This window comes from Heptranchias perlo, chromosome 4 (assembly GCF_035084215.1).
Source record: "Heptranchias perlo isolate sHepPer1 chromosome 4, sHepPer1.hap1, whole genome shotgun sequence".
Lineage (NCBI taxonomy): Eukaryota > Metazoa > Chordata > Chondrichthyes > Hexanchiformes > Hexanchidae > Heptranchias > Heptranchias perlo.
Window position 1 is genome coordinate 69,125,228 of NC_090328.1, and position 19,580 is coordinate 69,144,807.

Below are 19,580 nucleotides of genomic sequence, written 5' to 3' on the forward strand. Positions count from 1 at the left end.
ATAATTTTTATTTGTAAAGTGTTTTAATAGAAAAGTCACAAATTTATGGTATATGAAGAATACACACTGGGTATCAATGATAACAGACTGGAAGCCAATGTCATTCAGTGCTGCATTATTTACTTTCCATACACTATCACTACCCTGTGTATCCTCCACAAAGCATAGAAAGTGGAATAAAAATGAATCCTGAAAAATGAATTGAAAAGAAAACAAATAAGAAACAAGTGAAAATTATATATTTTATTTGTTTTAAACCAAATTCAGTTATAAAAACACAAGATGTTCTGAATAATATACAGAGAGTTCCAAGATGGACCTCCTGGTTTAGACTGAGTGTGGAGCATTAACCACAAACAATAGTACTAGTTTTTAAAGGAAATTACTAACTGTCCAGGAAAAAAAATCGTTTTAATTATAATGAAAACTACTAGATAGGCACAATCACTGTTAGTAATATATTTACTACTAAACGGCTATCCGGTACTGCTTTACAGAAGCAGATAATACACACAACATTTTAAGCATATCTGCATGAAACAGAAAGATCTTCAAAGATATCCTCTGACAATTGCTCATATGAATCTAAAACTTTTTAATCCTTCTCTTCTTTCCTCCTCACCTCCCCCCCCCCCAAAAAAAAAATTAAGGTGCTCATATTGTGGACAAAAAGAATCAGTAAATTGTTAAGAAAGTAACAGAGTGTTTCACATGTTGGGAGGGGGGGGGTGGTGGCAATAGTAACAGTAGTCCATTGGGCAGATTACTTTTAAACTTAGGGACCGTTTGCCTAGATTGTCACTATTTTTGTAAATACTCCCCCTCCCTTTAAGGAAGCCCCTTGGAAACTACAATACATCATAAGGACTTGTCAATATATTAAAAAGCTCTGAACAGACATGCAGGTAATTATAAACAAGCTTCTGTGTAAATGTATTTACTATTCCCCTGTAGGCCCAGGTTTGTATCTGTGCTGGTGTCGGTCAGCCTCTCTCACCGCCTTCCTCCCTCCCTCTCCCAGTAAAGCTCAGGCCTGTGCTCGATTCAGAGTCTCTCTCTCTCTCTCTCAGTGGGCGGGCGGCTGTTTTATTTACAGTTTTACCTATAATATCTAAAAGCATTAATGATTTTCCAGAAGTGCTCTTTCTCCAGCCGCTCCTCCACTTTTTCCTCCTCCTCCTCCTCTTCCTCCGCCTCCGCCTCCTCCTCCTCGGGGCAGTGGTTGTTCTCCATCTTTTCCTCTTCCTCCTCTCTCCGCTCCGCAAACCCGCCACCAGGGAAACCCTTCCTCGCAACCGCACCGAGGAGACGACGAGACACACACCAGTCACACCGGGCACGTTAACCACACGTCCGCCGCATAGCGACACCTGCCGGCTTGGAGGATGAACCGAACCAGCGCTGAGGAACCTCGAGAGGTCGGCAAGTGATTGCGGGACAGCGCCACCTGGTGGCCCGGAGGGTATGCTGCTCCAGTTCGGAAGAACTCCCCGTGATAAGCAGGAGACAGCTGGAAGGATATACCTGCCAAGTTGCTCTCATTTTGATTTAAAACTGGTTTAAGAATAAACACGGAAAGCATCAAGGGGTATGTGCAGAGAGCGCGAATATGCTATTGAGATGGAGGATCAGCCACGATCATACTGAATGGCGGAGCAGGCTCGAATGGCCTACTCCTGCTCCTATTTTCTATGTTTCTAAATGTCGCCCCCTATATTTACAATCAGCCTCGTTTTATTCATTTCACTCCTAACAATTGCCTGTTTGGTGCTATGAATTGTTCTCAAAAATGTATTTATTGCTGAATGGAGCGCTGAATCCAATGAGTTGAGCAAAATGTAAGTGGGCAGATACAGGTAACTACAGACCTATTAGTCTTAATTAATTCTATTATTTTACATGGAATTGAAGTATCAGAACACTTGAGGATTATCTGTACAACACTTTAGTAAATAGCTTTAGATGTAGAAGATGCAGCCTGACCAATCTTCTTGATTTCTTTGAAGAAGTAAGTCGACTGGTAAACCCTACAACATTATATATTCAGAATTCCAAAAGGCTTTTGATAAAGTGCCACACAAAAGATTACTAATTAAACTCAAAGCTGTTGGGATTCAGGGCAAAACTTAAGTATGGATATGAAATTGGCTGAAGGGTAGAAAACAACAGGTACTGATTAGAGGTAATATCAAGGTTGGGAGGGCAAGGTGTTGTCAAAGTAACCTTGGTGAGTTGTTGCAGTGCATCCTGTAGATCATATATGCTGCTATCACAGTGTGTCATAATGGAGGGGTTGGATATTGAGTTCGGTGGCAGGGACACCAATCAAGCAAACTGCTCTGATCTGGATGGTTTCAAGCTTCTTGAATGTTATTGCAGCTGCACCGATTCAGATGAGTGGCGAGTTTTCCATCACACTCCTGATTTGTGCCTTGTAGATGGTGGCGAGGCTTTGAGGGGTCAGGAGATGGGCTACTCATTGCAGAATACTGAACCTCTGCCCTGCTCTTGTTGCCACAGTATTGAGCTTGTCCAGTTAAGCTTCTAGTAACCAGTGACCCCCAAGATGTTGATGGTCACAGATTTGACAATGATGGTGCCATTGAATGTCAAGGGGAGATGGCTAGGCTTTTTCCTGTGTCCTAAATTTATCATGCACAAAATTTAAAGCCAAATTATTTTTCAAGTTTAAAATATAATTAATATTGCACTTTTTGACCCTGATTAGAATTAAATTTATAGCATGAAAGGTACATTCTTGATGAAGTAATTGAACAATTATGATCTGCTAAATACAGTTAGCTCTGGATGGATTTAGCGATCAGGCTATCTTATCATCCATAGTACAATATGGAGGCTGGTATAACACTGCTCACTGAACTTCAACTGCTGGTGTGCTTTTTAATGACAACAAAAACTCCTTAGATTTTCCGCCCATTGATTATGAATGGGCAGTGAGCTAGCCTGTGTGAAATAGCTCCTTTCAACTATTAATTTTGAATGGTGGTATATCAATGTTAAAAATAGGCATTTTATTCACCCCATCTGAGATACGTAACTGAAGTGGGGATTACATTTGTACAGATGCTTTTTACAGGCATTTTGTGAATGGTAGTGCAGTAACTCCAGGATGAGCACTTCAGTGCAGTACTGAGAGAGCGCTGCATTGTTGGAAGTAGTCTTTCAGATGGGATGTTAAACCGAGGCTCCGTCTGCATGTTCGGGTGGACATGGAAGATCTCATGCCACTCTTTGAAGAGTAGGGAGCTATCCAGGTGTTCTGGCTGACATTTAACCCTCAACCAACACCACGGATTAACTGGTCATTTATTACATTTGCTGTATCTGCCTATGTAACAGCAGTAACTGCAATTCAAAAATAATGAACTGGATATGAAGCACAGAGGACATACTGAGGATGTGATATGGTATTATATAAATGCAAGTTCATTCTTTATTCTTAATGTAGTTATCATAATTTATAATTTATAGCTATTACAGCTAAACATAATTTGACTCTACAATCTGTAATAATCTAAGAAAAATGACCTTTTTGATATATAAAAGAAATTGACATTATGCTTATTGAATAATAATTACAAGGTAGCCATGTTAAATTTGACTTTCACATTTCAATCAGACATTACTCCAAAATACTAAGTCCAACGTGGATGTAGTTTTATTGTTAAATAGTATTTTTCATATTGTGTTGAGCGTTGACTGTTTTATAGCAATAGCAGTGTTATGAACAAAGTATATAGGAAAAGATGACACAAAGTCGGTGCTATATGAAAATCTATATTATAGATTGTGGATTTGGCTTGATGAAATATTGCTCTTTTGAGTTTTAAGGGTCTATTTTATGAAATTGGAATTAGGACCAGGATAGGGTCAATGCTTAGATTGTTGTTGGAATAGGGCACAACATGTGACATGAGTGAAATATTACATCTGGGATTGGGCAGGGCTGGAAGGTAAAAGAACTAGGGAGTGGGACTGGGATGGTGAAGAGGTATAAGGCACGGTGGAGGAAAAGAAAATTAGACATGGGTGAGGATTGGGCTGTGGTATCTAGGATGGGGCAGAATGAGTAATGTAGGAATAAAATATTAGATTGGTGTTGGGGCACAAGGACAGAAGAAGGAGTAAGACTATTTGTAGAGTGGCCTGGTTCAATACAGTGGTGTTAGGCTGAATGGAATGAGAGGGGAAAAAAAATTGAGTGGGACTGGGATGTAAGCAGGAGGCAGGTTTGCATGGTGCAGGAGCAGAAGGGGAAAAAAATGAACATGGGATTGGAATGGGCCCAAGAGTTAGGGCCCTTTCTAGTTGGAATGAAAAAGGATTCAGACTGGGAATAGGATAAGCCTGAGGCATAGGGGTCTGATGCAGCAGGAAGAGAAAAAGAGTAAGGTTGGAAATTGATTAGTGAGGGAGAGATATGGCTGCTGCGTGGAGAAGGTAAGAATAAGAAAGGTGGTCGTCAAATTTGAAAGTGGGGTATGAGAAGGATGGGAAGCAAGGAAGGGAAATCGATACTTGTGCAGTGTAGGGGCAAAGTAATTGGAACCGGCAAAAAATCTCACAGCAGAGACTATAGAAGTGCCAAATGGCTGGACACTGTTTTAGAATTTATAGCAGAGACACTACATTTATTCAAGGATGGAGTAATTTGTTTGTGGTTACAGTAAAGCTATGACACTACAATTAAGAAGGATGGTATAAGGACTCATAGCATTATTGGTACCTGAATGAGGAAAGTAATTTTTTAAAAAAGTAGGGGTGGGTTTGGAAAACGAGACCTAGGCTTTGATGGAGATGGCCATGTGGTCTGGTGGGACATCTGACAATGAGGCCAGGAAATTTTGGAGTGGGGCAGTAATGGCATGCCATTGGGCAGACAAGAAATTTCAGAATAGCATTTAGAAATTTTGAACAGGTCAGGAATAGGATTGGACCATGGAGTCAATACCAGAGGTCTGACTACAGAAGTGTAAAAACTAGGAGAAAAATGAAAAATTCAAATAATAATCTCAGAATTTTTTATAATTATGTGGGGGGAAAAAAAGCACAGAAAATGTTGTTTAAATGGTGAACTTACATGAAATTCCTAGGCATAGGCTGAAGCAGGAGACAGCACATTCAAACCTGTGGCCATTAAAAGGTAATTAGGTAGGCAATGAATAGAGGAGCTGCTACAATGCCGAGGGAGGCCAAGAAATATGAGAGGTCATTATTGATATAGGTAAATGGGGAATTGCCATGGTAAATGTTGACACAAAATAATGAAATAAAGCATTACTCAAAAGTTGTGAAGTTTAGGGGACAGGAAGTGTGCATATGTAAGACTTTTAATGTATAGATTATTTCAAAACTTAGGTTATGCACGTTCCAATGGAGTCTACGGATTTCCACCAAACCTCCTTCAGTTATAGGTAGCTCGCTGCTGAAAGTAATTTGTCCACTGGAATTTTCAGTTTTCCAATATCCTGTTTCAATGGTGTCTGTCAGCAACTGTCTACAAGAGACAATCGTTAGAGCCAATTATTATGATTCTATCAATAAAAGAAAGGTTGATTTTACACTCACAAAACAGTAAGTTTGATCAGGATTTTCCAATATGTGGTATGGAATATTGCTGGAGACAAGCTGGTTAAGTAGATGTAGGGACAGGAAGGAGCAGTACCGCTGGGATGGGCTCCATCTGAACCGGAATGGGACCAGTGTCCGAGCGGAAAGGATAAATAGGGCTGTCGATATGACTTTAAACTAGTAAGACGGGATGGGGGGGGGGGGGGTGAAAATAACATAAATCTGAAGATAAAAGAAATGGGAGATGAGAGCAAAGGCCAAACCAAGGTACGGAACAAGGGAACAAATAGTTATACAACATGAGTACAAAATGATTTAAAAATAAAGTGAGGGGAACAATTATTAAAAACAAATTAAATTGTCTGTACAGCAATGTGCACAACATCCGAAACAAACTGGAGGCAATAATTCGTAGCAACGAGCCAGATGTAATAGGAATAACTGAAACATAACTACATAAGAACAGGACTGGCAGTTAAATATTGCAGGATATAACATATTTAGAAAGGATAGGGAAGGAAGGGGGTAGAGTAGCTGTACTGATTAGCGACAACATAATGGCAATAGAAAAAAGGGACACAAGTAATATTAAGATAGAAACAGAATCCGTATGGATTGAGGCAAAGGATAAGGGATCAATCATGTTAATAGGCATATTCTACAGACCACCGAATGGTGGAAGGGAAGTGGAGGAAGAAATATGTAGGCAAATCTATGAAATAAGTAAAAAATATTGAATAATAATCATGGAAAATTTCAACTACCCCCAAATAAATTGGCAAGGAGGTAGGGAAACGGGAAAGGGGAATGGAGTTTTTGCAGTATGTGCAGGACTCCTTTCTTACACAGTATGTGAGAAGCCCAACAAGAGAGGAATCATTGCTGGATCTAGTAATGGGAACCGGAACAGATAAGAGAAGTAAGCGTGGGGGGGAACATCTAGGCAATAGCGATCATAACATAATAACGCTTAAAATAATGATTGAGAAAGGCGTAAGAAAGACAAAGGCCAAAGTAATCGATTGGAAAAAGCTAATTTTGAAGGGATGAGAATGGAAGTAGGGCAGGTAAACTGAAAAACAAAAGAGATAAAGGGATAGAACAGCAATGGGAAATACTTAAAATGATGATCAATAGAGTTCAGGAGAAATATATTCCTCTAAAAAAACAAGAACTAATTAGCTAATAATGAAATACCCATGGATAAATAAAGAGATAAGGGTAAAATTGAAACTAAAACAAACTCTATACGTACATAGACAATAACGGAGCGGATGACAAAAGAGAATACGAAGAGGTTAGGAAGGATGTCAAGAAAACAATCAGGAAGGCAAAGAGAAACCACAAAATTAAATTACCAACGAATATAAAAAGAAATAGTAAAGTATTCCACAGACACATAAATAACAAAAGAAAAATAAAGATAGAGATAGGGCCACAGGTAATGACAGCGAAATGGCAGAAATATTGAATACCTACTTTGCCTCAGTATTTACCAGGGAGACTAACAAGGTGGGCATGACATTAGAAGAGGAGATCAAAAAAAGTATAAAGACATTTAAGATAGAAAGAGGGAAGATAATTGATAAACTAATCAAACTTAGAGAGAATACAACCCGTGGATTGTATCCACGTGTATTAAAAGAAATTAGGGAGGAGTTGCAGAGGCACTATTACATATATATAAAAATTCATTAGAAAAGAGAATAGTGCCAGAGGATTGGCGGACAGCTAATGCAATTCCTATATTTAGAAGGGGAGATAGAACAAATCCAGGGAACTAAACACCAGTTAGCTTAACCTCATTGGTAGGAAAAATAATGGAATCTTTACTCAAAGATTTAATAGAAAAACATCTAGAAAACAAAAATATACCAAAGAATAGTCAGCACGGTTTCAGAAGGGAAAGTCATGTTCGACCAACCTTATTGAATCCTTTGAAGAAATAACAAAAAGAGTAGACAAGGGTAATACAGTAGATGTAATATATTTGGATTTTCAAACGGCCTTCGATAAGGTACCACATTGTAGACTCATGACTAAGGTTAGAGCATGCTTCTATGTTGCAGCAAGTTGACTACAATACAAAAGAGAGAATTAGGTTAAGGGTAGCTACTCAGACGAGCAAATGGTGGGAAGTAGTTTTCCACAGGGTTCAGTGCTGTGACCACTGTTGTTCACAATTTATATCAATGATTTGGACTCAGGAATCGGAAGTACAATTTCAAAATATGCGGACAAAATTAAGTCGTTGGAAAATAGAATCATAGAATCATAGAAGTTTACAACATGGAAACAAGTCCTTCGGCCCAACATGTCCATGTCGCCCAGTTTATACCACTAAGCTAGTCCCAATTGCCTGCACTTAGCCCATATCCCTCTATACCCATCTTACCCATGTAACTGTCCAAATGCTTTTTAAAAGACAAAATTGTACCCGCCTCCACCACTGCCTCTGGCAGCTCGTTCCAGACACTCACCACCCTTTGAGTGAAAAAATTACCCTTCTGGACCCTTTTGTATCTCTCCCCTCTCACCTTAAATCTATGCCCCCTCGTTATAGGCTCCCCTACCTTTGGGAAAAGATTTTGACTATCTACCTTATCTATGCCCCTCATTATTTTATAGACTTCTATAAGACCACCCCTAAACCTCCTACTCTCCAGGGAAAAAAGTCTCAGTCTATCCAACCTCTCCCTATAAGTCAAACCATCAAGTCCCGGTAGCATCCTAGTAAATCTTTTCTGCACTCTTTCTAGTTTAATAATATCCTTTCTATAATAGGGTGACCAGAACTGTACACAGTATTCCAAGTGTGGCCTTACTAATGTCTTGTACAACTTCAACAAGACATCACAACTCCTGTATTCAATGTTCTGACCAATGAAACCAAGCATGCTGAATGCCTTCTTCACCACCCTATCCACCTGTGACTCCACTTTCAAGGAGCTATGAACCTGTACTCCTAGATCTCTGTTCTATAACTCTCCCCAATGCCCTACCATTAACGGAGTAGGTCCTGGCCCGATTCGATCTACCAAAATGCATCACCTCACATTTATCTAAATTAAACTCCATCTGCCATTCATCGGCCCACTGGCCCAATTTATCAAGATCCCGTTGCAATTCTAGATAACCTTCTTCACTGTCCACAATGCCACCAATCTTGGTGTCATCTGCAAACTTACTAACCATGCCTCCTAAATTCTCATCCAAATCATTAATATAAATAACAAATAACAGCGGACCCAGCACCGATCCCTGAGGCACACCGCTGGTCACAGGCCTCCAGTTTAAAAAACAACCCTCGACAACCACCCTCTGTCTTCTGTCATCAAGCCAATTTTGTATCCAATTGGCTACCTCACCTTGGATCCCGTGAGATTTAACCTTATGTAACAACCTACCATGCGGTACCTTGAGAAAGGCTTTGCTGAAGTCCATGTAGACCACGTCTACTGCACAGCCCTCATCTATCTTCTTGGTTACCCCTTCAAAAAACTCAATCAAATTCGTGAGACATGATTTTCCACTCACAAAACCATGCTGACTGTTCCTAATCAGTTCCTGCCTCTCCAAATGCCTGTAGATCCTGTCTCTCAGAATACCCTCTAACAACTTACCCACTACAAATGTCAGGCTCACCGGTCTGTAGTTACCAGGCTTTTCCCTGCCGCCCTTCTTAAACAAAGGCACAACATTTGCTACCCTCCAATCTTCAGGCACCTCACCTGTAGCTGTCGATGATTCAAATATCTCTGCTAGGGGACCCGCAATTTCCTCCCTAACCTCCCATAACGTCCTGGGATACATTTCATCAGATCCCGGAAATTTATCTACCTTGATGCGCGTTAAGACTTCCAGCACCTCCCTCTCTGTAATATGTACACTCCTCAAGACATCACTATTTATTTCCCCAAGTTCCCTAACATCCATGCCTTTCTCAACCGTAAATACCGATGTGTAATATTCATTTAGGATCTCACCCATCTCTTGTGGTTCCGCACATAGATGACCTTGTTGATCCTTAAGAGGCCCTACTCTCTCCCTAGTTACTCTTTTGCCCTTTATGTATTTGTAGAAGCTCGTTGGATTCTCCTTTGCCTTATCTGCCAAAGCAATCTCATGTCCCCTTTTTCCCCTCCTGATTTCTCTCTTAACTCTACTCCGGCAATCTCTATACTCTTCAAGGGATCCACTTGGTCCCAGCTGCCTATGCATGTCATATGTCTCCTTCTTCTTTTTGACTAGGGCCTCAATCTCCCGAGTCATCCAAGGTTCCCTACTTCTACCAGCCTTGCCCTTCACTTTATAAGGAATGTGCTTACCCTGAACCCTGATTAACACACTTTTGAAAGCCTCCCACTTATCAGACGTCCCTTTGCCTGCCAACAGACTCTCCCAATCAACTTCTGAAAGTTCCTGTCTAATACCATCAAAATTGGCCTTTCCCCAATTTAGAATTTTAACTTTTGGTCCAGACCTATCATTCTCCACAGCTATCTTAAAACTAATGGAATTATGATCACTGGTCCCAAAGTGATCCCTCACTAACACTTCTGTCACCTGCCCTTCCTTATTTCCCAAGAGGAGGTAACATTACACCCACTGGAATATGAGGTATATTTATAACATAATTACTTAATAAGAACATGTTATGAAAACAACCTGTGCAAAATGCAGCTTTTTTTTAAAAAACATGCTTTTTTTTTAAAGCAGGTGCCAACTATTCATTAAACCACTGTACCTCAAAAATGCTCATTTAAAGGTTTCCAGGCAAAAGACTTTCAGTTATCTGATTAGGTGTTGTTTTATGTGTTTGTCGGTTATGTCTTTTAACAGTTTTTCCTGTTGATCGGGTTGGCTCTGCTGTGCAAATCTTGACATTTACCTGATCAATTAGCATAAACTATGAAGACTACTTAATATAGGACAATTCACACTCTAGACTGGTAAAAATTCAGGAGAATGGCTTAACAACATTTGGTCAGCTGCTTGTGAATGGCATTATTCAGTGTTTTAACCTGAAGCACATTGGCAAGTTTTGTGCAAGTTCTATAAATGTATATTAACTGATTTTTAAAAATTATTCTCCTCCCTTTCAGGCCTTAAAGCCATATTCCACATCAGTGCTGCTATGTATCTGGACGTTAGGTGATCTGAGAGTAGCTTGAGTCAACTTTCCATCAATATTCTGCCCAATAGGGAAGTATCCTAATAAAAGCATGAATCACAAGAAAAAAAGTCTGACCTTGGAGTCTTTGAACTTCCTTTAAAATATTTTCATACACTCGAGCAAACAATTCTTCTGGGGGGTTTGTTCCATCCAAGTAAACTGAGGCAGAAAACACATTTGGTCATTTGATGCTCTAAGTAATTTCCTGAAATCAAACATTGTTATCTTTGTTAGCATTATCTAACAGACTACAGTTAAAAATGTACAAAATACCATAAATGCCAAGAAAGCTGACAATGGCAGGTGTCAAAACATGAAAAGCCACCTAGGTACTAATAAATTTTCATCGCACCTTTCGATTTATTAAAAATATAATACACAAAAAAAAAGATTTTCTGATTTCTGCTCAAGATTTCTGAATGTTCATTTAAAATTAATTTTTTTTTTAAACAAAATTCTGGTTCGCAGTAATGGTATTTAGAAATTACAATTTACAGCATTCTGGCATTAAACTATTATTCACAGGAATCTAACAATCCTGATTGGTACAGAAAACAATTACAAATTAAAACAAAAGTGAGAAACAGTTACTTATGTTGGCTACTTTCTCTTCCATCTCTTTTCTGTTTTTGAGGTACATTGGCCACACGTGTCCATCAAAGTATCCAGGTGGGTCAGGGGGGTTGTAAACCCTTGAACTAGAGTAAAGAGATTCTGTTCATAGTTTTAGATAATTTGATGATAATGTGTTTAAAAATATTTTAAAACAGTTCTTACTGCCTTCGTCCCTTGCATTCTTCATATGGAATGGAGAGATAGTAGCGTAGATTAAAAACATCATTTAGGGGCCTAAAAGCATATGTAAGAGTGTTAAGCACTGTATACAGCAGAATAAATTCAGTCTTATATATCAACACACTCAAATCATAATTAATCTGTGACTGAGGACATGTTCCACAAAATTCCTGTTAGATCTAGTAATGACCTCTTCAAACTTCTTGTTCTGAACTAGTTTGAATGGGAACTTTTTTTAAATTTCAAAATATACTTTATTTTGTAAAATTTAAGGATGCACACAGTTCAATGTAAATATACAATTATAATTCAAATAATACAATGTAGATCGTAAACACTTCAATCTCATCATTACAATTCAAAACACAGTAGGTATCTCCTAATACATTCTGTACAATACAAGGTGGTCTTTCCCCATACAGCCTTTGCGTAGGCTGCACCTCGCTTCAGTGCGACCCACGGCACGTACTCCTGGACCTTGGAGTGTGCCAGTCGGCAATACTTGGCGGTGGACAACTCCTTCAGCTGGAAGACCAGCAGGTTTCGGGCGGACCAAAGGGCCTCCTTCACTGAGTTGATGGTCTTCCAATCGCAGGTGATATCTGTCTCGGTGTGTGTCGCGGGGAACAGCCCATAGAGCACAGCATCCTGTATTACCGAGCTGTTGGGGATGAACCGGGACCGATACCAACACATCTCTCTCCACATCTTCTGCACAAAGGGGCAAACCATCAGGAGGTGGACTACAGTCTACTCCCTGCCTCAGCCTCGAGGGTAGCTTGCGGTGGCGCTGAGATTCAGTGAGTAGTGGAAGGACCTCACTGAGAGAGCCCTTCTCACCACCATCCAAGCTACATCCTGGTGCCTGTTGGTCAGTTCTGGTGACGAGATGTTCTTCCAAATGACATCGATCATCTGGTCGGGGAAGAAACTGATGAAGTCCACCCTCTCTGTTCCTTGCAGGACTCTTAGAACGTTTCATGTTGATGATTGTCTGACGGCCTTGTCCTCCTCAGGTACTTCTCTAACTGGGACAGGTGGTGGGGACGGTCCAGCTGGACAGGACATCCTGCACCTGCTCGGCCAGACCCACCCTTCTCTGTGTGTTGGACAGGTAGAAACTCAGCACACAGTGATGCTTGGTGTTTGCGTACTGGGGCTCTACACATATCCTGAGGCAGCCACACACAAAGGTGGCCATCAGGATCAGAGCAGCGTTGGAAACGCTCTTTCCCCCCTTTGTCTGGGGGCTTGTACATGGTGGCCCTGCGGACACATTCTACCTTGGACCTCCAGACAAAGTAGAAGATAGCTCGGGTGACTGCGACGGCAGAGTTGTGGGGAATGGGCCAGACCCTGGCCACGTAGAGCAACATCACGCTTACCTCAAACCTTATCACCAGGTTCCTGCCAGTTATGGAGAGGGATCGCCCCACCCACATACCAAGCTTCTGTTTGGCCTTGGTGATCTGCTCCTCCTAGTTCTTTGTGCAGGCCAGGGGCCCCCTGAACCACATCCCCAGCACTTCAAGTAGTCGGACCTGATGGTGAAAGGGACAAAGGACCGGGCCTCCCACCTGCCAAAGAACATGGCCTCGCATTTACTTCGGTTCACTCTGGCCCCCGAGGCCAGCTCAAAACGGTCGCAGATGCCCATCAGTGTGTGGACCGAATGCTGATCAGAGCAGAAGGTGGTGATGTCGTCCAAGTACAGGGAGGCCTTAACTTGAGAGCCTCTGCTGCCTGGGATCGTCACCTCAATACCTGCGTCCCTCCTGATGGATGCAGCAAATGGCTCGATACGACATACCAATAAGATCGCGGTGAGAGGACAGCCCTGCCTGACTCCAGATCTGATCGGAAAGCTCTCTGACTCCCGCCCGTTGATTAGGACTGCGCCACGTATGTCCGCGTAGAGAGTCGGATCCTATCGCGGATTCCCTTCCCAAAACCCATTTTGGAGAGCACGTCCATCATATACATGATATTCTGTCAAAGGCCTTCTCCTGGTCCAGGCTGATGAGGCAGGTGTTCACCCCCCTGTCCTGCACATAGGTGATCGAAACCCTGAGCAGCGCAAGGCTATCAGAGATCTTCCTGCCGGGTACAGTACAGGTCTGATCTAGGTGGATCACCTGATCCAGAACTAACTTGAGCCTGTTGGTGACGGCCTCAGTCAGAATCTTGTAGTCCACATTTGGCAAGGAGGTGGATCACCAATTTTTGATTTCTTCCCTCCCCCTTCCGCTTGTAGATGAGGGTGATGCCGCCTTTCCTCTATGGACTCTAACATGCTGCCTGCCAGCATACCCCCGTATACTTCCAGTAGGTCTGGGCCTATCCAGTCCCACAGAGCTGAGTACAACTCGACCGGTAAGCCGTTGCTTCCGGGAGTTCTACTCTTCTCGAAGGACTGGACGGCCTTTGTCAGCTCGTCCAAGGTCAGTGGCCGATCCATGCTCTCCCCCTCGCTGTCCTCTAAGACTTCCCTGATAGAGGACAGGAAGGACTGGGAGGCCGTGCTGTCTGTGGCCCTCCTTCCTGCAGATCACCGCCTTGCAGGAGGCCGCATCGTGCCCGAGTTTGCCGCAGGATCGGCACACTCTGGGGCTGCCCTGGGTAAACCATGTACCCTCGACTCTTCCCAATCGCGAAGAATGGGAACTGGTGGAAGTCCATCACAAGCCAAACACACATGCAATAGCTTTCATTTATTTCTATGCCCAAGCAGTTGGCAAAGGCACTTCACAGTGTTGTGGTACAATCAATTGATGCTCCCATGTTCCTTGCGGAGCTGTTGCCTTGACACTGACCCGTCCAATAATTTCTTTACAACCCAGTTAATCTATAGTTTCTGCACAAAAGTTTAACAAAAATATAACACAAAATAATTAGCATATTACATTAACTTCATTTTTCAAAGATACAGAAAACGTACTTATAATTGTAAATGAGGAAACCTTCTATTACTAGGATGTAGAGGCCTTTGTTCTCTGATAAAACTGGAGCTGCTTGTTCAGTATGTACAGCAGTCATGTTCTTCATCCAGGCATAAACTGTATTCATCATTGCTTCCATATCCAGAGCTGTGATGACTAAAAGTCATTAATGAAACAATTACTGTCAGATGAGAATCTAATGCTCTTAAAAGAAACACACTCAGTAACATTATGAAATACAAATGTAACAGTGGTCTCTACATGCATATAATTGCAAGTCTTTCTTTTATAGCATAGTCAGCAGAGCTCCATTCATCTCCCTGTGGAAACTCACTGATTTGAGTTCCAAGGCTATCATCACTTGATTTGGGGCATATATGCAGACAAGAGTTTTGTCCATTCTCACTTAGAGTACTAAAAGGAGCATCATATCACCTCAGTACTATGGTTGGGGGGGTGGGGGGGGGGAAGAGAATGAGGCAGGGGAATCAGAAGGAATTGGAGAGATTGAAGAAGGGAAGATACCACAAGCGCTTCTCCTGATGATTAGTTGAGGATACATGACAGATATAAAGAAAGGAAAGGAAAAGAAAATAAACTTTTCAGTGCTAAGACAATTTCTTTTACATCTGCCAACATCTTTTATAGTATGTCAAAATTTATTACATTCCTATAAGGTTGAAGCATAGAAGGAGAGATCCTAGAAGAGTTTCAATTAGACCATATCATCTGAAAAAAAATCTGTTCCTTTGAATTAAAAATTCTGACCACCACATTGTAATTGTTGTATTAAAAATTCTTTCCCTGAGATGTGACAAATCTTACCATCATACTGCTGAAACCCATCTTCTCCAACCTCTACCTCACTGTCAGCCTGGATGAAAACAAACAAACATAAAAGCATAATTTGTTGTAAATTTATTCCAAAATATGGTTCCTGGTTCACAGTTTAAGAGATTAGTCTCAACTTTTGCTACATATGATTAGAAGATTTGAAGTATGGAGCTGAAGAAAATTTAGGGATAGTGGTATGCTGGTGCCAAGTTTTCAAAAGTTCAGTTTACAGAAATGAAGAGAGAACTAACATGGTTAAATGGTAAAGGGAGCTAAGTGATGATTATTGCAAGCTGCAAAGGAGATGAGAAACTTTTTTTTAAAAAATTGTGAAAGGTTGAGAAGGCCTATGAGAAGAGTATTTGATGAAGGGAAGTCACAATGGCTTCATGGGGACTTAATTACACAATCTGCTCTCAAAAAAGTATTTTAAGGCTTACGGTAATAGTCTTTCAGAGAGGAAAAGGTATAAAAAGCAGTTAGTGTTAACAAAAAAAATTTGGCAAACTAAAATGAATTTAGAAAGGAGGATAGTTGAACATGACCAAAAGTAATGGAGAAGCAATTTTTTTGCTTGTGTTAAGAGTTCAGAGGTTGGTTAGAGAACAAAAAGGGTGGTTGCAGGATGACTCGAGCACAATTATAGATGGTGCCAAGAGCATGGGTGAAGAGTTGAATAGATGCTTTGGCCTCGATAATCCATAGGACGTGATCCTGGTGGTTAGGCTGGCATTACGCCTGCTAGTGCCCTCCAATGCTGGCCCCATTGGAGTTTACAATGTCAGTGGGAAGCCACCTAATTTCTAAAACTACGCTGGGTTCCAAATGAAGCCGTAACTTCCAACACAAGTCCATGCTCCTGGCTCCACCCCCTGATGACATATGCCTTTTAAGGGGTGGGCAGAGGTTCCATCCCTTACTAAGTGAGGAAAAAAATCCTGGAAGTGACAAAAACCCAATGCAACCGGATTCCTGTTATTTTTGGGAGATTTCTGCCAGTTTTCTGCCATAAATCCGAGAAGAGATCAGTGGAACCCCCATGGATTTTCAGGGCCTTTGTATCTGTTTTTAATTGATAGAGGATTGGATCTGCCCTTGAAAGTTTCTCATCTGCAGATGAAACTAAAACTCAAATGGGTCATTTACACATCTCAAGGGAAATGATCTGGGCTAAATTAGAGAGGCTCAAAGTGGAAAAAGCACCAGGGCCAGATTTAAATTATCCTAGGGTACTGTAGGAATTAGCTGAGGTAATTAATGATGCTCCAGTAAATAGACTTCATGCCTTGGATTTGGATTCACTCGAGAGGCTTAGAACTCAGGTCTTTAAAATTATTAAGGGTATTAATAGCATACAAGTGGATTGATTGTTTGACCAGGTAGACCTAGAGACCATCCATTTAAATTGAGACAGTAGAGTAAGTTTGGAAGTTTTATTATTCTCTGGGGATAATTGGCTTGTGGAACAGCAATCAAGAGATGGGTTTTGTCTGATTATGCTTCTGTGAAGCATCTTGGGATGTTTTTCCAGTTAAAGATGTTATATAAATACAAGTTGTTGTTGTTATTGAATGACACCTTACAATCTTTCAAAATGGCATTAGAAGCATTTTTGGAAAAGTTGGCAGAAGGACAAGAGGGAGGTATGATTTTGGGTAACAACAATTTTGTTGGGGGCTTGCCTGATCACCTTATTGCTGGAGAGAGGAATTTTTGCCTCTCCTGGAAAGTTAGAGGGAGAGGGGAAGGAAGAAAGAGTGTCGACATGGAGATAAGTCTTTTCAAAATTAGGGCAAGTGCATATGGGCCTGATGGCTTTTTGTCATCCTGAGTACATAACATAACATAGCTAATGCATTTAAAGTAACATTAGACAAAATCTGAAATTGTTAAATAAAAATATTTAGAGTATTTTATGTTGTTACCTTGAAAAATGTATCTTGACATAGTAAAAAGCTGTTTGGAAGTGCTTTCTTAAGCCTGCATGCAAGTGTAGTTTTTCCACCATTCGTCATGCTGAATTAAAAAGAGACACCACTAATTTTATATTTATTTATGCAAAATAAAATTGTGCATTGCAATAAAATCAGACCGAGCAGACTATATCAATGCTCTCGAGTGCCACATCCCATCGAAATACCTAAACATTGTCACAGAAGAGCCCCTCCAGGCCCCACAAAAATAATCTAGGCTGCTGCCACCCCAGGAAACCAGCACCCCCCCCCCACCGCCCCAAGATAGTAACTTCCTCCCCCCATACTTACCTTGGCCAGTCTTTATTGGGACGCCCGTTATGTACCCTGCAGCTCGATGCAAATGAGGCTAGGGCCTCAAAATAACAGGTACGGCCCAACCGGCTGTTGCACTCTGCCGGTCGGGCGCCCAAAAGTCAAAGTCGACCCTTTTATTTGTTCTTTCTTCCTCAAAACCTCTTATTCTGTAATTTACATTATAAAATGTTCATATTGCAATATTTGTTTAAAATGCAACCTTACTTTTTATTCTTCCCTCCTTAGTCAAGGTTTTCCTTTTTAAGCAGCAAAAAAATTCCCCTCATACCAAACAATACCATTAGCATAGAATTTTTATTTTTTGGCTTAAGCTGTAAAAACCTTACAAATTAAATTATTTCATTTCTGTTATTCTTTTCTGTCGCTCATGCCTCACAATCATTAGAAGGGTACAAACTACATTCCCATGTTGCATTACACAACACAGCACATAAAAGTGCCTTCTAGCACCTAAGCCAGCAATTCATGTTTATGCCAATAGTATGAAAGCTGCTGCAGCTATATTTCTGAAACAATTCAATCTATATAGAACTCCAACTGTGAAACTTCACATATTATTTCTACCTGTTGAAACTGGGCGCAATAAGAAACATAAGAAATAGGAGGGGTAGGCCATACGGCCCCTCGAGCCTGCTCCACCATTCAATAAGATCATGGCTGATCTTCGACCTTAACTCCACTTTCCTGCTCGGTCCCCATATCCCTTGATTCCCTTAGAGCCCAAAAATGTATCTATCTCAGTCTTGAATATACTCAACGACTAAGCATCCACAACCCTCTGGGGTAGAGAATTCCAAAGATTCACAACCCTCTGAGTGAAGAAATTCCTCCTCATCTCAGTCCTAAATGTCCGACCCCTTATCCTGATACTATGTCCCCTAGTTCGAGACTCTCCAGCTCGGGGAAACATCCTCTCAGCATTTACCCTCTCAAGCCCTCTCAGAATCTTATATGTTTCAATAAGATCGCCTCTCATTCTTCTAAACTCCAGAGACTATAGGCCCATTCTACTCAATCTTTCCTCATAGGACAACCCTCTCACCCCAGGAATCAATCTAGTGAACCTTCGTTGCACCTCCTCTAAGGTGAGTATATCCTTCCTTAGGTCAGGAGACCAAAATTGCACACAGTACTCGAGGTGTGGTCTCACCAAAGCCCTATACAATTGCAGCAAGACTTCCTTACTCTTGTACTCCAACCCCCTTGCAATAAAGGCCAACATACCATTTGCCTTCCTAATTGTTTGCTGTACCTGCATGTTAACTTTCTGTGTTTCTTGTACAAAGATGCCCAAATTCCTCTGAACGCCAACATTTAATAGTTTCTCACCCTTTAAAAATATTCTGTTTTTCTATTCTTCCCATCAAAGTGAATAACCTCACATTTCCCCACATCGTACTCTTTCTGCCACCTTCTTGCCCACTCATTTAACCTGTCGATAATCTTTTGCAGACTCTTTGCATCCTCCTCAAAGCTTACTTTCCCACCTAGCTTTGTATCGTCAGCAAACTTGGATAAAATTATACTCAGTCCCTTCATCTAAGTCATTAATATAGATGGTAAATAGCTGAGGCTCAAGCACCAATCTCTGTGGTACCTTACAACCTGCTAACCCGAAAATTATTCGTTTATTCCAACTCTGTTTTCTATCCATTAACCAGTCCTCAATCCATGCTAATATATTACCCCCAATCCCATAAGCCCTAATCTTGTGTAACAACTTCTTCTGTGGCACCTTATCGAGTGCCTTTTGAAAATCCAAGTATACTACATCTACTGGTTCCCCCTGCTAGTTACATCATCAAAAAAACTCTAATAAATTTGTCACACGATTTTCCTTTCATAAAACCGTATTCATTCAACTATACACAAAATTGTAATAAGTCACTGCAAAAGGAGGTTGATTCATCCTGAAATTGAGTTTAATTCGACACTAAAGTATCAGCAAAGCTG

At 41.0% G+C, this 19,580-nt stretch overlaps 2 protein-coding genes across 8 annotated transcripts in view; both read right to left on the bottom strand.

Moving 5' to 3' along the window:
* The window catches only part of carnmt1 (carnosine N-methyltransferase 1), a 52,224-nt gene extending 50,578 nt beyond the window's left edge, over window positions 1–1,646 (bottom strand). For both annotated transcript variants that reach the window (XM_067983087.1, XM_067983086.1), the window contains exon 1: window positions 1,103–1,646. In XM_067983087.1, the coding sequence (XP_067839188.1) occupies window positions 1,103–1,233 (131 nt within the window). In that variant the 5' untranslated portion in view covers window positions 1,234–1,646. The remainder of the gene's footprint in view (window positions 1–1,102) is intronic.
* Window positions 1,647–3,032: 1,386 nt separating this feature from the next.
* Window positions 3,033–19,580, bottom strand: part of LOC137321001 (nicotinamide riboside kinase 1-like) — a 31,877-nt gene continuing 15,329 nt past the window's right edge. For 4 of the 6 annotated variants that reach the window (XM_067983091.1, XM_067983088.1, XM_067983090.1 and 1 more), the window contains 7 exons: window positions 17,262–17,352; window positions 15,328–15,376; window positions 14,502–14,658; window positions 11,546–11,617; window positions 11,360–11,466; window positions 10,844–10,927; window positions 7,535–7,669 (listed from right to left, as the gene is read on the bottom strand). In XM_067983091.1, the coding sequence (XP_067839192.1) occupies window positions 7,638–7,669; window positions 10,844–10,927; window positions 11,360–11,466; window positions 11,546–11,617; window positions 14,502–14,658; window positions 15,328–15,376; window positions 17,262–17,352 (592 nt within the window). In that variant the 3' untranslated portion in view covers window positions 7,535–7,637. The other 2 variants (XM_067983092.1, XM_067983094.1) reach the window with 2 other exon arrangements.